General features: G+C 38.1%; 1 protein-coding gene across 7 annotated transcripts in view; it reads left to right on the top strand.

Annotated features, from left to right (window-relative positions):
* Positions 1-17,620, top strand: part of PRIMPOL (primase and DNA directed polymerase) — a 58,830-nt gene that overhangs the window by 22,707 nt on the left and 18,503 nt on the right. For 6 of the 7 annotated variants that reach the window (XM_025471825.3, XM_025471824.3, XM_025471820.3 and 3 more), the window contains 3 exons: positions 524-653; positions 6,251-6,398; positions 13,967-14,254. In XM_025471825.3, the coding sequence (XP_025327610.1) occupies positions 524-653; positions 6,251-6,398; positions 13,967-14,254 (566 nt within the window). The remainder of the gene's footprint in view (positions 1-523; positions 654-6,250; positions 6,399-13,966; positions 14,255-17,620) is intronic. The other variant, XM_025471823.3, reaches the window with a different exon arrangement.

The following is a 17,620-nucleotide window of genomic DNA, read 5'->3' as shown; positions in this document are numbered from 1 at the left end:
TCCTATCTCTTGTTCCATACATGAGCATTGAAAGTTCACTGAAGTCAGGTGATTCAGAATATGTCTTTAGCTGATTTTTAAAATACCGTTTTCCTAATGAAAATACAAAACTTAAAAACTCTCATAAAAAACTTACTGAATCCTAAAAATATATGTGATCCTGGGATTCCAGTTTGAGAAAGGAAGTTCTTTTCTCAGACAAGATTTTTTCTATCATGACACAAAAAACAAAAGAAGTGTCATACAATGTCAAAATTATCTATGAATAAATAACAGCATGAGGTTGACCATATGTTCAAGTTAAATAATGTTACAGAATATGATTGTTACATCTATGATGGAAGCTCTGAATAATATGATCCATTATCCTACGGTGAGCAGTTCACTGTGCCATGTCTTCATCATGCCATAGTTATATGTCATTAAATCACACTTAATGCAGCATCTTGAGTTATAAGATCAACTACTGTGACTTAAAAGGTATAAGATGTAAACCTAACAATCTTGAGTTATTTCAATTCAGAAGAAATCTCTTACACTGCTATGAAGTCATTCCTGAAAATGCTGTGTGCAAGCTTTATTTTGATTTGGAATATAACAAACTTGCCAATCCAGAAGCTGACGGGAAGAAGATGGTTGCATTACTTATTGAGGTAAATTTCAGATTCAGGTTTTTCTCTTTATATCTGTATCTCTCTTCATTAACTTATTCATTCAGTAAGTGAACCCAGCCTATGCAATATTTGGGTTCTGTGTTTCACCTTCTCTTCCTTTTGACTTTCCTTTCTTAATATGACTTCCCTGAGTAAACTTCTAAAACATTAGGTCTATACATATTGTGATGTTAGCACATTTCTGTAAAAGATAGGCTTGAGAAAGGTGACAGTTTGGAAACTTTCTATTTTTAAATTATATATTAACTCTCTGTATAACAAGTAGCTGACTCTGGTAAAAGTTAAGCAAAGTCATTTTTATTTTAAAAATCAGGTACTGAGATGAATTTCAGGAAAACTTAGATGAATAATTATATGCTAATTTTTATCCTAGAAGAAATTCTGGAAAGTATTTTGCCTTACACCATCACAAATGAGGAAACGAAGGTCTAAAAAGGTCTAGGTCTTAACTCCTATTCCAGGTCCTACACTATTGGTAAAAATTATGGCCTAGAAATATAGTTACTATTTTTAGCAAAGAGAAAAGACTGTAATTCTAGTATATGTTTTTGATTTAGCAGTGTCAACCAGGAAGTTACTAACAGAAGAAATAATATGGGCTTGTTCAACTAAAGTCTATTAATGTTTGTTTATAAAACCTTCAAGATTTTAGTACATATTAGCTATTGTTTGGGTTCAAAGTAGATATTAATGTTTATTGATTAATTTGTTTTGTCCTTTCCCTTTTAAAAATTTTTTTAATTTAAGTTTTTATTTTGAGAGAGAAAGAATGAGTGAGTCAGGGAAGGGGCAGAGGGAGAGAGAGAATCCCAAGCAGACTCTGCACTGAGCACAGAGCCAGATGTGAGTCCCCATCACCCAACCCCGAGATCACAACCTGGGCTGAAATAAATAATTAGACGCCTAACCGACTGAGCCACCCAGCATCCCTTAATTTTCTTTCTTCTTTCTTTCTCTTTTTTTTTTTTTTTTTTTTGGAGAGAGTGTGTGGGGGATGGGAAAGAGAAAAGAGGGAGAGAGAGAATCCCTGAGATCATGACCTGAGCCACTGAAATCAAGAGTCAGACACCCAACTGAGTCACCCAGACACCCCTTAATTTTTTTTTTTTAGATTTTAACTACAGATGACATGTCTTATAACTTTAAAAATGTATCTCAAAATGTTTTTGATAAAGAGTATCTGCTGATTATGTTGAATCACTCTATTTTAAAAAAAAATTTGGAAAAATGTATGCAAATACTTAAAAAAAATCATGAAATGTTAGCTTTCTCTTGATTTCCCCTCCCCTTAGGTTTATTTTTTTATTATGAAATATAATTGACATCTAATACTATTAGTTTCAGGGGTATAACAATGTTTCAACGTTTATATGTATTATTCACCATGGTAAGTCTAGTTTCCATTTATAACCATATAAACTTATTATAATATTAATGACTATGTTCCCTGCATATATGCCTGCGACTTTTTTATTTTATAACTGCAAGTTTGTATCTCTTAATCTTCTTCACCTATTTGTCCCATATTCCTACTTTCCTCCTCTCTTGAATCCACAGTTTGCTCTCTGTGGATTTTTGAGTCTGTTTTGGTTTGTTTGGTTTTTTAGATTACACGGATAAATGAAACCATGTGGTATTTAACTTTTCCTGTCTGACTTATTCCACTTAGCATAATACTGGTGCTAGCAAATGGCAAAATTTTATTCTTTTTCATGGCTGAGTGATTTTATATATATCACATCTTCTTTATCCATTTATCTATCAGTGTACACTTAGGTGTCTTCCATATCTTGGCTAGGGGAAATAATGCTGCAGTAAACATGGGAGTGCATTTTTTGAATTAGTGTTTTTGTTTTCTTTGGGTAAATAGCCAGGAATGGAATTGGTAGTTCTATTTTTAACTTTTGGAGAAATCGCCATACTGTTTTCCATAGAGCCTGCACCAATTTACATTCCCACTAACAGTGCCCAAGAGTTCCCTTTTCTCTACATCCTTGCCAGTACTTGTTATTTCTTGTCTTTTTGATAGCTGTTCTGGCTTGTGCAAGGTAATACCTCATTGTGGTTTTGATTTGCATTTCTCTGATGATTAGTAATGTTAAGCATTTCTTCCTGTGTTTGTTGACCATCTGTATGTCTTTGGAAAAAGGTCTATCTATTCTGGTCCTCTGCACATTTTAAAAATCAGGTGGGGTTTTTGTGTGTGTGTGTGTGTGTTCAGTTATAGGAGTTCTTTATATATTTTAGATATTAATCCCTTATCAGATCATTTGTAAATATCTTCTCCCATTTAGTAGGTTGTCTTTTTGTTTTTGTTGATGGTTTCCTTCACTGTGCAAAAGCTGTTTAGTTTTATGTAGTCCCAGTTGTTTATTTTTACTTTTGTTACCCTTACCTGAGGAGACAGATCCAAAAAATAATGCTAAGGCGAATGTCCAAGAGATTATTGCCTATATTTTCTTCAAGGAGTTGTATGGTTTCAGGTCTTCAGTTTAGATCTTTAATCCATTTTGAGTTTATTTTTGTATATGATGTAAGAAAGCGAATTATTTTGCATGTAGCTGTTCAGTTTTCCTAGCACTATTTATTGAAAACCCTGTCTTTTATCCATTGTATATTCTTTCCTTCTTCATTGTAGAATAATTGGCCAATTAATTGTGGGTTTATTTCTGGGCTCTCTATTCTGTTTCATTGATTTATGTGTGCACTTTTGTGCCAGTACCATACTGTTTTGATTACTATAGCTGTGTGGTATAGTTTGAAATCTGGAAGTGTGATACTTCCAGCCTTATTCTTTGTTCTTAAGATCGCTTTATCTATTTGTGGTCTTTTGTATCAATTTCTACACACTGGGCTTACTTGCTGGGTATAGCAGTGTGTGCACCTCTATGAGTAGGGGGAGAGGCAGAGGGAGAGAGATCTTCAGCAGAGTTGAAGGCTCCATCCCATAACCCTGGGATCACGACCTGAGTTGAACAAAGGGTGGGTGCTTAATCCAGGCACCCCAGGATTATTTTAAGTAATATTATTTTCTAATATTATCTTTAAGTAATATTATCTTAACTAATAAATAGTTACATGGAGATTAATTTCACTTATTGGTTACTTTGTATAACAAGTGTCTAATCCAGTAAGCACTTTTTCTTTTGAGTCTCCTTGTGAAGTGGAATAAGTTAGATTAGCTCTTACCAGGGCAGCCCGGGTGGCTCAACAGTTGAGCGTCTGCCTTCAGCCCAGGGCGTGATCCTGGGGATCCAGGATCGAATCCCGCTTTGGGCTCCCTGAATGGAGCCTGCTACTCCCTCTGCCTGTGTCTCTGCCTCTCTCTCTCTGTCTCTAATGAATAAATAAAATCTTAAAAAAAAAACAAGATTAGCTCTTAACAGATGGTTAAGAAGTAACTGACTAATAATAGCTAGTGATAACATGTCACCCCTTGAGTCTATGACCTAACTGACAAATTTTAGTAAGCCCCTTCTGCCAAATGGAATCAACTCTGGTGCCAGTGCATTTTTAACACTATGCTGACAGGTAACATTGCTCAAATAATCATATTTTTAACTTATGGAGTTTATGGTTCTAATATTTAAATGTCTTGAATTTTTATTTAAAATTTAGGAAGGTTAACTTAGATAATGAGGATTAAATTTTGTTTGTTTAACTTATGGAGTCACTGCATTTGTTCTGTATAGCTCCAAAGGACAAAACTTGAATTTATTCATTTATCAAAAATGTTTAAAAAAAATGTTTCAGCCTCTATTAAGTATCAGGATGCATAGACATGAGGAATATAGTGGTTTAACCCACAGAGACATGGTTTCTGCCTTCATAGAATTTATAGTCTATTGGAGAATAACAAATGAGGATAAGTCTGTTTGCCATAATAAAAACTTAAAGTGGCTTAAACAAGATAGAAAGTTATTTCTCCCTCATGTAGTATCTGGATATGGCTCCATTACGTTAGAGACTAAGCTTGTTGCTCTACTCATTCCTGAATGTTGCCTTTTTTTTTTTTTTTTTTTCTGAATGTTGCCTTTATGTACATTGTCCACATGACTCACTACCACAATGTCTGCTTTCCAGTCAGCAGAACATGGTGAAGGGACGGGCGTGCCTCTCCCCTCTAGGAGTATAACTTAGAAGTCACCTGCTTTCCTTTTGTTTACATCCCAATGGCCTGAACTTGGTCTTGTGGCCACACCTCATTGCCAGGGAGTCTGGGAGGTGTGGTCTTTATTTTGGATGGCCTTGAATCTGGGTAATCAGTATCCTGTCTCTACAGAAGCAGGAGAGAACAGATAGTGTGATGTAGCCTCTGTAATGGAGAGGAAACTGTGGTCAAAATAATCACACAACTGAACATAGGATGGTAGCTGTCTAAGTGCTATGAATGGTGATAGCGTATGAAGGGGGAATTTGAGGTAGAGAAGGAAATTGAAGAGGCCTCTGAAAAAGTGAGAATTTATTGAAGAATACAGAGAGCGTGGAGGGGTTGCTATAATAGTGCCAAAATAACATCAATTAATACAATTTATAACTGTTGTTATACAAACTTGGCAGTTTGGTTTTTTTTTTTTTAAGATTTTATTTATTTATTCACGAGAGACACACAGAGAGAGGCAGAGACATAGGCAGAGGGAGAAGCAGGTTCCCCACGGGGAGCCCGATGTGGAGCTTGATCCCAGGACCCCAGGATCACAACCTGAGCCGAAGACAAACACTCAGCCACTGAGCCACCCAGATGTCCTGTGTTTGGCAATTTATAAGCATTTTGCTAATGTCAAGATGACATGTATGGTGGTTCTTAGTGACTTCATTTTGCAAGTGAGAAGACTAAAGTTTCAGGAGAAGTGACCTGTTTTGTGGCTGCCCAGCTAATGCTTTTAAGCAGGTACCTATGCCAAGCATAGTACTAACTCTTTACTCTCATCTTGTCATTTACTCCTTACAACAATCCCAAAAGTTAGGTCAGATTATTATCCCATTTTGCAAGCGAGGAGTATAAGGTTTAGACTTGACCAAAGTCACAGAGCTGGTAAGTGGCAAAGCCAGTACTCAAACCTAGGTCTTTCTGATTCCAAATCTTGTGCACCTGTACCTGCATTTGCTGCCTGCTTATGATGTATAATGTACAACTGGCAGGAGCTAGCCCCAGAGGGCTATATTCTTAGAGGTAGATTTTGGCTCAGTACATATGAGGAACCTTCCGAAAACTAAAGCTATAAAAAGTGGAATTAGTAACTTTTTCAAGTGAAATATCACTTGTAGGTGATATTTAAAGAGATGCTTAAAAAGAAGTATTTCTATTGTGATTTTAGATGGGATAAATATTGAAGATAAAGTGTTCGAATTTTAGGAAGTCTTTATTCCTGAGAGCCTATGACGTTTTGGACATAAACACATATAATAATTTAAATATTTTTATACATCAGTAATTTGGTGAAGTTGTTACATAGTAAGTATTCAGATAAGAAAATAAAAAATGAGTTAGAGTTGTACCAAGATATCTGAATTTTGCTCATGGAAAAATTGTAAAACGGTTTGAAATGTTGCTTATATTTTCCTTATGTTTCTAGCACGTTTGTAAAGCACTCCAAGAGCTATACAGGGTTGATTGTTCAGCCGAAGATGTTTTCAACTTGGATTCCAGCACTGATGAAAAATTTAGCCGCCATCTAATATTTCAGCTCCACGATGTGGCATTTAAAGATAACATTCATGTTGGTAAGTATACTGTTTTTTAAAAAGTCACAGGATTTTATTAAAATCCTCATATTTTCCTTTTCCTCTTAAAGTTTTGTAAATATTTGCTGGGTTTTGTGGTTAGTAACCTATCCTAAATAATGAAATGTGATTTTTCACATCTTCAGGATTTGCCTTTACTTCTAGACCGACCTTCCCCTTCTAGACACATTTTAGACACATTAGCCTACTCAGGATGTCCTTGGCATTAGTGGCTCTTGCTAGAGCTGTTGGATGGCCATGCATTGCCTGGTACTTGTTTCTACTCCAACAGAAGTCATTGCAGCAGTTTTCTGAGTAATGCACGAGAGGTCTAATTCAGGTCCTACGTGAAATGCATCTGAGCTGGATCCTTGCCTTAGCCCTAGCTTTTAGTTCATAAGTACTGGGCCTTGGGCTCCAGGTCACATCTGGAGAGGCTTTTTTTATTGTTTATTGCTCCAGGCTGAACCTCAGGATTGGAAAAACATCTCTGTTTGTAAGCTTGAGAGTATAAGGATAGTGTTTGTCTGGGACTGGACATGGAGAGATGCAGGCCCAGGCATCAAATGAAGTCACTCTAAAGGGGAAATAGGCAAATGGGAACACTGAGAATCAAGGTCTAAATAGAATCCCAAATCCCAAGTGTTTATCATAGCAGCAGTTGAACAAGTATTTCTAGGTCTAAATATCAGATGAATGACTGAAGTTCAGGTAATAGGTAATCCATTTCAGAACTACATTTGTTTGATAGTTTCAGGAGGACATGGGGGAAAAGACGAACATAGTCGCTAAAGGACTGGCATAGGAGACAGGAACCTAATTGCTAAATTAGATTAATGCTAGGTCACAGTGGCCTAGTTTGCCAAGTATGAGGGCCTCCTATTACTGCCCTGTTTTATGTTGCATGGTTGACGTGCCTTCCATTTTTCTTTCATCCCTTAGATACTGATAATTGTAGACTGTATCCTTATCCCTCTGTTCGCTCTATCCATAACCTTTATTATCATCCACTCTCATGACTGATCACCATCCATGTGTTGATGACCTAAGTCTTCATCTTCAGTCAAGACTGTCCTCCTTGCTGCCAGACCCATACAGACAGCTGCATCTTAAACATTCCCACATGGATACTTCAAATGCAGCTTGCTTGCTTGCTTGCTTGCTTGCTTGCTTGCTTGATTTATTTATTTATTTATTTATTTATTTATTTATTTAAGATTTTATTTATTCATGAGAGAAACACGGAGAGGGAGGTAGAGACATAGAGAAAGAAGCAGGCTGCATGCAGGGAGCCTGATGTGGGACTCAATCCTGAAACTCCAGGATCACACCCTGAGCCGAAGGCAGGCATTAAACTGCTGAGACACCCAGGTGTCCTAAACTCAGCATTTCTAAGCCACATTCCCCATTTTCCCTTAAATTTGCTCTTTCTCCTGTGATAGGTATTTCAGTATCCACCATCTACCCAACTACCCAAGTGGAAATGTCGATGTCCTCCCTGAGCTGTTTTCTCTCCAATTACTCATTTAGTTAGCTGCTGGAGTGTTGGGATTATACCACCGATGTGCCTCATGCCCTTGAAGGATTGCTTACTACCTTCTGGAAAATGTCTAGCTGTCTCTGTGTGCACAGAGGCCCCCTGCGCTCTAGCCTCTCACACCACCTAACCCTTGTGGTGTAGACCTTGACGGTGTTTTTTGTTACGTTTTGTTGTAATGATGCTGGTGCCTGACCTCAGCTTTGATTGCCGAGGCATTCATGTCAAAGTCCACTATCTCAATAAACACTGCCAGGCCTCTTCCCCACACAGAGGCCTTTTAGATTCAGAAATCTTGATTGATTTCAGTAACAGACCTTTGGGGCCACTTGTTTCCTATTCCTTTAAATTCCTGCTCTTGGGGCAGCCTAGGTGGCTCAGCAGTTTAGCACCACCTTCAGCCCAGGGCCTGATCCTGGAGACCCAGGATCGAGTCCCACGTCGGGCTCCCTGTGTGGAGCCTGCTTCTCCCTCTGCCTGTGTCTCTGCCTGTCTCTCTGTGTGTCTCTCATGAATAAATAAATAAAATCTTAAAAAAAAATTTTTTTTAAATAAATAAAAAATAAATTCCTGCTCTTATGTTTCAGATTCACCAATACGGTGTGTGCCTGGGAAACCCTAGGGCTCCACCCTCAACCCCAGTCAAAGCAGAACCCCAGCCTGTGGCCTGTGCAGGTGCCCGCTACCCTAGGCCTTGCTGTGTGGCCTTAGTTCTGCAGTGTAATTTTCAGGTCTCGTAAGCAATATACCTTTATTTTTTTTTCAAAGTTTCCTGATGGTCTGTTGCTGCAGGGCATCCCGCAGCTGTAATGAGCACCGCAAGGACCAGTCCTGGCCCAAACTAGGCCTTCTCACTCTATCTTGCATTTAGTTCCTGCGGAGCCATATATTCTCTAGTCCCTGGGCCTTTGCACTTTTTGACATGCTGTCTGAAAGGCGTACTCCAATGACCTGGTCTGTTAAGACTCAGTGTAGATATTGTCAAATGAGAGGCCATTTCCATCACATCCTGAACCCTAAGACCAGGGTAGCATTTGTTCTTGGTTTCAGAGAGGCCAGGGCTTCTCGCACCAGAGCATTCAGCACTTCCCGAGGTAGTTTCCTATGTTGTTGTTTGGTCTTTTTTATTTATGTTCCACTTAATGTTTCTTGATGGCCGGGACTATTTTTGTTTTGTTTTGTTTAAAGATTTTATTCATTCATCTGAGAGGGAGAGAGTGTGAGGGGGAGGGGCAGGAGGAGAGGGAGAGAATCTCAAGCAGACTGTGTGCCAAGTATGAAGCCGGACTCAGGGCTCCATCTCACAACTCAGAGATCATGACCTGGGGCCAAAATCAAGAGCCAGACACCCAACCACCTGATCCACCCAGGCGCCTCTGGCATGGACTGTTTCTCATTCATTTTTTATTTCAGAGGTTAGCATATAATAATATCTTTATCAGTAATATTAGTAATGGAGCAGTAGTACAACAACAGCAATGAAATATGAGTAGGAATTTGATAACTGTTTGCTGAATGGAAGACTGTGAAGTGGGCTCTAGAGCCAGGCTCTCAACTCTGCAGAATCTTAAGTAAGATATTTCTTTAATTCTGTTTACTCCTCGGAGTCTGCTCTAAGGCTCCTGACCATAAGGCTAAACATTGAGATCTGTTGCTAGGGAAGAAGGAGATTAGAAATTTGTCAGGTAACTAGCAGCCTCTGCTACAGACGTCCTCTGAAAGCAGATGACATTCAAGCTGGCTTTAAATTTGATTCCATCACATAAACAAAGAAGGGCTTTCCTGCCAGAACAGCACACACAAAAGTGTGGAGATAGATACAGGTTTGAGGCTGACTGGGGGGCAATGGGGTTGGAACCTTCTTTCCTCCGGAATTATGAACTGCCAGAACCGGAGCTGCAGAGGTGACAAATTAGTCCAAGATTTCCCATTCAGTTCCCGCCCCTGCATGCATGTCTTGGTGACATTTCCAGTTCTCATTGTCAGCCCTTTAGACAGCAGAATTAGAGTAAGGGTAAGAGCTCATAGAATGTTTGCAGAACGTGTAAATTTGATCTACCTAAAATACACCTCTGCCAGCCTGCCATAGGGCCTGAGGTCCTATGATTGATACCTTCTTTTGAGTTATTCCCAGCCAATAAAATCCCTGTCCCCGTATTAACAATAAGGGCGAGGGTGACCAGATTGGGGAAGGGAAGTAGAAAGCAGAGCAGTTTGCTGGAAGCCTGTGTCAGAATTCACGGTGGGGATCCTGTCATCGTATCCTGGCCACGTTAGCACCCTGCCGAAGGTGGGAGGCCGACCTGCCCTGCTTCTCGCTACCTGTGCAGGTGGTTCTGCAGCCATGTCTTCACTTCTCGTACTGCCTCACGTCAAGTAGGTGGCATTTTACATTTCCAGGAACATGAACTTTACCACTTTAAGTTTGTATCGCTTTGTTGGCCTGTGTGCTATGTCATGATTTCTTTTTACTCAGTATTTATCTTCATTTCCTTCGCTCCAGAGATAATTTGCCTGTTTATCATTGCAAGGATCCAATGCTTTTGCTTTCATTTGATGTACGGTGTTTTACAAGCTGCTAGGTTTGTTTCAATTGAGCAGAGAGTACTTAATTGGGAGAAAGAGAAATTTGAATTTAGAGTGTCTGAGTCATGTGATTGAAAAGTTTAAGCTGCCTGGTAAGTAAAGTGCCAAACCCAGACAATAGCAATTTTAGAAATTAAAATTAAGTTTCTGCATTTCTCCAGTTTTGTTGTACATAAAGCAACTTACCCAAATTATTGCTTGAGTTTATGTATGAATAATATATGAGAGTTGAAAAAGTCCTGGATTGTCATATCATCTTTTCTTGGTAAAGATAGGACCACTAATAGTTCGAGCTAGATGCTCAACAACTGAGCCACCTAGGTGCCCCTGGATTATTTGTTTTTTGAGTGTTGAGTTTGATAAATTCTTTATAGACTTTGGGCACTAATCCATTATTGGATATGTCATATGGAAATATCTACTCCCATTCCATAGGTTGCCTTTTTGTTTTGTTGATTGTTTCCTTCGCTTGTGCAGAAGCATTTTATCTTGATGAAGTCCTATTAGTGCATTTTTGCTTTCATTTCTTTGCCTCTGGCAATGTGTCTAGTAAGTTGCTACAGCCGAAGTTAAAGAGGTTGCTGCCTGTGTTCTCTAGGATTTTGATGGTTTCCTGCCTCACATTTAAGTCTTTCATTCATTTTGAACTTATTTTTGTATATGGTGTAAGAAAATGGTCCAGTTTCATGCTTATCCATGTTGCTATCCAGTTTTCCCAACACCATCTGTTGTTGAAGAGACTCTTTTTTTTTTTCCATTGGATATTCTTTCCTGGTTTGTTGAAGATTAGTGGACCATTAAGCTGTGGGTCCATTTCTGGGTTTTCTATTTTGTTCCACTGATCTATGTCTGTTTTTGCCCATACCATACTGTCTTGATGATCACAGCTTTGTAATAGAGCTGGAAATCCAGAATTGTGATGCCACCAGCTTTGGTTTTATTTTTCAGGATCACTCCAGCTATTTGGGGTCTTTTGTGGTTCCATACAAATTTTAGGATTGTTTGTTCTAGCTCTGTGAAAAATGCTAGTGTTATTTTGATAGAGATTGCATTAAATGTGTAGATTGCTTTGGGTAGTACAGACACGTTAACAATGTTCTTCCAATCCATAAGCATGGAATGTTTTTCAGTTTCCTTCTGTTCTCTTCAATTTCATCAGTGTTCAATAGTTTTCAAAGTACAGGTCTTTTACCTCTTTAATTCGGTTTATTCCTAGGCATCTTATTGTTGTTGGTACAATTATAAATGGGATTGATTCCTTGATTTCTTTTTCTGCTACTTCATTATTGGTGTATAGAAAAGCCACAGATTTCTGTACAATGATTTTCTATCCTGTGACTTTGCTGGATTCATGTATTAGTTCTAGCAGTTTTTTGGTGCAGTTTTTTTTTTGTTGTTGTTGTTTTTAAGTAGGCTCCATGCCCAGTGTGGAGCCCAACAAAAGGCTTAAACTCTCAACCCTGAGATTAAGACCTGAGCTGAGGAGCAGCCTGAGTGGCTCAGCAGTTTAACACCACCTTCAGCCCAGCGCCTGATCCTGGAAACCTGGGATCGAGTCCCACATCGGGCTCCCTGTGTGGAGCCTGCTTTTCCCTCTGCCTGTGTCTCTGCCTCTCTCTCTCTCTCTCTCTCTCTGTGTGTGTGTCTCACGAATAAATAAATAAAATCTTAAAAAAAAAAAAAAAGAGCTGAGATCAAGAGTCAGAAACTTTTTTTTTCCAGTTTGAAACCATACTTTATTTTTAATGTAGCTAGAAATCCAATAACTATATATATATATATTTTTCAATAACTATATATTTTTAAGCAAAAAAAACCTCCTCCTTTACTTTTCCTTCTTATAGCATTGTTAGCACAAGAAAAAACACTTCTTGTTTAGAAATGATACGGAGTTTCTATGAAAATGAATGTACTTCATATTTGTGGAACTTAAAAGCACAGGACACATTTCCAGAAGACCAATTTTACTTTTACCCATTTATAGTAATATTTGCAGTGTTAGAATGTACTTAATATATAATTAAGTAAATCAAATAAGGAACCCAAAAGAAACTGGTCTTGAGTTATTCACAGCACACATTAGAAAATTTGAGAACACACATTAACAACAAAACCACTGGCAAGCTCAAACGCAAGTTTATATGCTGAGTATTTTTAAAGGGTTTAAAAAGCATGCTCAGTTAGCATACAGCCTTTTCTCACTTATATAACAGATGCATTTCTATCTGCATGTGTACAGCAAAAGGTTAGAACCTTAATCAACTTACTTTTGATATTAGAAATGTGTATTTCAGAAATGTATTCCTTGGAATTTTCTTCACTGCTCCTACCACTGAATCTTCAAATAGGCAAAGTACAGAGGGTCTCATCCCTTGAAACCGTTTTTAAACATGGTTAAAATGAAAGATAGGTAGAAACCCAGCAATTCCTGTACAGCGCCTGGACTTAGTCTTAATTAAATGTAGGAGTTGAATGTACAACGGAAAACTATCATTTCTTTATCCTTGGAAGAGAGGAAGGGAGAGAGAGGAGATTGGGAAAAGGTGCAGTATTTAAGAGCTGAATAGGAGCAGGACGACTCATAATGCCATCAACTCCGCAGCGAAGAACCATGGATCTCATCAATTTTATAATTCATGTTGGATCAAGAAATTTGGTTCCTTTCCGTAGATCAATGAATTCAAACCTCATACTCTCCCAAATATGAAGATGAATAACGTAAGATAAACTCCAATTGCAACAGGTATTTCCTAAGTTGAAGACTGAACACCAAAGGGAATCCCTCCTTCCAACATCTTTTGACATGGCAAGATTTCGCCTAAGTGGAAACCTAACATTTAGATATGAAATCGCTTGGGCCAAGTAAGAAACTACAGCTGTTTTGAGTATCACCTTACATAATCACTATATGTATTACATATTAAACCCAGCATTACATATGCTTGCACGATTATGCTGTGAATGATAATAGTATTGATGATGCCAGTGAAAGGGGCTATCTTTAGCCCAAAAAGAGTACTGGGGCGGGGATGGGAGGTGGTGAAAACAATTAAAAAGCACACAAAGAAATGGGTATTTTCTGACCAGGAAAGGTCACTCTAAACACAGAAATATAAAAAGAAAAGTATTCCCTTATTTCCTCTATGTGGAAATAATGCAAAACATTTATTTTCAAGAGTCAGATACTTAACTCACTGAGCCACCCAGGCAGCCCTGGGGGAGTGTTTGATGAGCTATTTATTATACATGACACCAAGCTACCCGTCAGTGGGAATTGAAAAAGTAAAAGATTGCACAAGAGGAAGAAAGTGACAGGAGAACTATGTTTGTAATAACTCCATTTTAAAACCAGAAGTCGGAAAAAAAAGCCTTACCACAATAAAATTGTTTTGAGTTACAGTTTGTAGAAAATAATTAGATTAATCCTAATATTTTTTTCTTTTAGGTAATTTTGTGAGAAAAATTTTGCAGCCTGCTTTTCACTTAATTGCCAATGAAGATGATGATAGTACTTCAGAGACACCAGGCCTTGGATTTTCCCATTTTCCTGAAACACCAATTAAACAAGGGATTGCTTTTAGCAAAATGTCCTCAGATAAAGATAGAGGAGAGAACTGGACATTGGATTTAAGGGAATGGGAGAGGCTGGGGTCAGCTAAGCAACGCAGTCCTGATCTATCATTTTTAGTTGTGAAGAATAACACAGGAGAAAAGCATCTTTTTGTAGACCTCGGTAAGTAAAATTGACGGCTATTAGGCTGTCCTTGTGTCCCTCCCCAAGAGACCTGTCAGTGCCCATTTGTCCCTTTGTTTAGGATTCTTGTGACCATCACTCCTCCATAGTGACCATGGAATCACTAGCAGAATGTGATCAATGAGCGAAGGTGCAAGGACCAGGCTGGGCTTCTGCCCAGAGATCTTACAGAAGTCTCTGGGGGACATAAGCCCCAGGCTGCCCCAAGTTCCAAAAGAGACTCATTGTAGCTGGCACTGCCCCTGAAATATCCAGAGGATTTGTGTCAAGGGAGGCTTGACCAGGGACAGTTGGACCAGCGCTCTCTAATTCTGGTGAGAGGTGTTTAATTAGACAAAGAAAATATTAAAAACAGACACAATATAAAAATGGTACTTTTATGTGGCAAAATGGGGCCAGTGGTTTCTTCGATGAAGAACTTTGCATTTAGTGGCATGGGTCATTTCATCAGCTTTTTTTTTTTTTTTTTTTTCTTTTTTAGTTTGCATTGAATCTATAAATCAACTTGGGGAGAATTGACATTTTTACGGTATTTAGTTGTTCCAGTTCATGAACATGACTTGTCGTTCTACTAATATAAATGTTCTCTTATTTCTCTCAGTGTTTTATAGTTGTCTAATAGAGAAGTTACACATCTTTTGTTAGCTTTATTCTAGGTATTTGGTTGATTGATTGATTGATTGATTTTGCTTAAATAGCCAACATTTATTTCTCACAGTTGTGGAGGATAGAAGTGCAAGATCAGGGTGCTAGCATGGGTGGGTTCTGGTGAAGGCCCTGCCCTGGTTTACAGATCACTGTCTTCTAGTTGCGTGCTCACGTAGTGAGGCGAGAGCAACGTTTGCTTTTTTTGATGCCTCCTTCCTTTGAGATTTTGGTATCAGAAATCCTCACTGCCTTGGAAGCTCCTCAGCAGTCTCCGACTTTTTTTCCTAGAGGATTTTCCCAGCTTCTCTATTTGTTTAAAGAGGAGGGTTACCCCCAAATAATCTTGTTTCTGTTTCTACATGTGGCATTCTTTCATGCCAACTCCATTTTATTTTATTTTATTTTATTTTATTTTATTTTTTTTTAAATTTTTATTTATTTATGATAGTCACACAGAGAGAGAGAGAGGCAGAGACACAGGCAGAGGGAGAAGCAGGCTCCATGCACCGGGAGCCCGATGTGGGACTCGATCCCGGGTCTCCAGGATCGCGTCCTGGGCCAAAGGCAGGCGCTAAACCGCTGCGCCACCCAGGGATCCCCCCCAACTCCATTTTAATTCATATATTGCTTTTATTGTGTTTACAGCTGATAGGAAATAATTGTTTCTTTTTTTTTCATTTTTATTTTTGTTTATGTGAAAGTGAGCTTTTTATTCTGCCTTAATTTTTTTATTGAGGGATAATTAACATACCATATTACATTAGTTTCAGGTGTACAACGTAGTGATCTGGTATTTGTATATATTGCAAAATGATCAATAACTCTAGTTAACGTCCATCACCATTTTACAGAATTTTTTACTTATAGTGAGAATTTCTAAGATTTTCTCTTAACAACTTTCAAATATGCAATACAGTGTTACTAACTGTGTGTGGCATGCTGTATATTGCATGCTTACATATAAGTGAAGTTTATGTTTTTTGGCTCCCTTTACCCATTGGCCTGCCCCCACCTCCCCACCTCAAACAACCACCAGTCTATTCTCTGTATTTATTGCCTTGGGTTTTTTTTAAATGTTTAGATCCTATATATAAGTGATACAGTATTTGTCTTTCCCTTTCTGATTTATTTCACTTAGCATAATACCCTTTAGGTCCAGCCATATTGTTGCAAATGGCAGGATTTGGGGTGCCTGGTTAAGCATCTGTCTTCAGCTCAGGTCATGATCTCAGGCTCCTAGGACTTAACCCTGCATCAGGCTCCTTGCTCAGTGGGAAGTCAGCCTCTCCTTCTCCCTCTGTGCTCACTCTCTGTCTCTCAAATAAATAAAAACTTAAAAAAAATGACAGGATTTTCTCTCTTTTTAATGATTATTCCATTTTGTGGAGATAACTATATATTTTTTTTTATTCATTTTCTTTATTCATCTGTTACTAGTTTGTTTCTGTATCTTGGCTGTTACAAATAATGCTGCAGTGAACATGATGATACATATATCTTTTTGAATTAGTGTTTTTTTATTCTCTTCAGATAAATACCCAGAAGTAGAATTGCTGTATCATGTGGAGGTTCTATTTTTAATGTTTTGAGGAACTTATGGAAGTTTTTCAAAGTGACTGCACCAATTTACATTCCTAATAGTGCACAAATGTTCCTTTACTCTACACTCTTGCCAACACTTGCTATTTCTTGTCTTTTTTATACCAACCATTCTGACAGATGTGAGGTGGTATCTCATTGTGGTTTTGATTTGCATTTCCCTGATGATTAGGGATGTTGAACCTCTGTTGGCCATCTGTATGTCTTCTATGGAGACACATCTATTCAGATCTTCTGCCTGTTTTTTAATCAGATTTTCTTTCCTGTGGAGTTGTATGAGTTCTTTATGTATATTGGCTATTAACATCTTATCAGATATATGACTTGCAAATATTTTCTCCCATTGAGTATATAGCCTTTTCATTTTGGTGATGGTTCCCTTTCTCTGCAGAGGCTTTTTCCTTTGATGACATCCTGTTTATTTTTGCTTTTGTTGCCTTTGCTGTTAGTGTCAAGTTTAACACACCATTGCCAAGATCTATGTCAAGCTTACCACCTATTTTCTAAGAGTTTTATGATTTCAGGTCTTATATTCAAGTCTTTAATTCATTTCAAGTTAATTTTTGTGTATGGTGTGAGAAAGTAGTACAGTTTTATTCTTTTGCATGTGGCTGTCCAGTTTTCCCAACTCCTCTTACTGAAGAGACTGTTCTTTCCCTATTGTATTCTTGGCTCTTTTGTTGTAAATTAATTGAACTTATATTCTTGATTTATTTCTTTGCTTTTTGTTCTCTTCCACTGCTCTGTGTCTGTTATTGTCAATCCCATACTGTTTTAATTCCTGTAGCACTGTGATGTAGTTTGAAATCAGGAAGCACGATGCCTGCAGCTCGCTCTTTGGGTTGTTTCAGCCATTCTGGATCTTTTGTATTTAGTACAAATTTTAGAATGTTCAGTTCTGTTTTTAAAAAATGCCATTGGAATTTTGATAGGGATTGCACTGAATCATAGCTTGCCCGGGGTACTATGGGCATTTAAACAATATTCTTCCATTGTACGAGCTGAGAATATCTTTCCATTTATTTGTGTCATCTTCAGTTTCTTTCATCAGTGTTTTTTTTATAGTTTTCTGAGTAAAGGTTTTTCACTTCCTTAGTT

This window comes from Canis lupus, chromosome 16, assembly GCF_003254725.2.
Source record: "Canis lupus dingo isolate Sandy chromosome 16, ASM325472v2, whole genome shotgun sequence".
Lineage (NCBI taxonomy): Eukaryota > Metazoa > Chordata > Mammalia > Carnivora > Canidae > Canis > Canis lupus.
The sequence above is the reverse complement of the archived record's forward strand: the minus strand, read 5'-3'. Positions and strand labels throughout refer to the sequence as shown.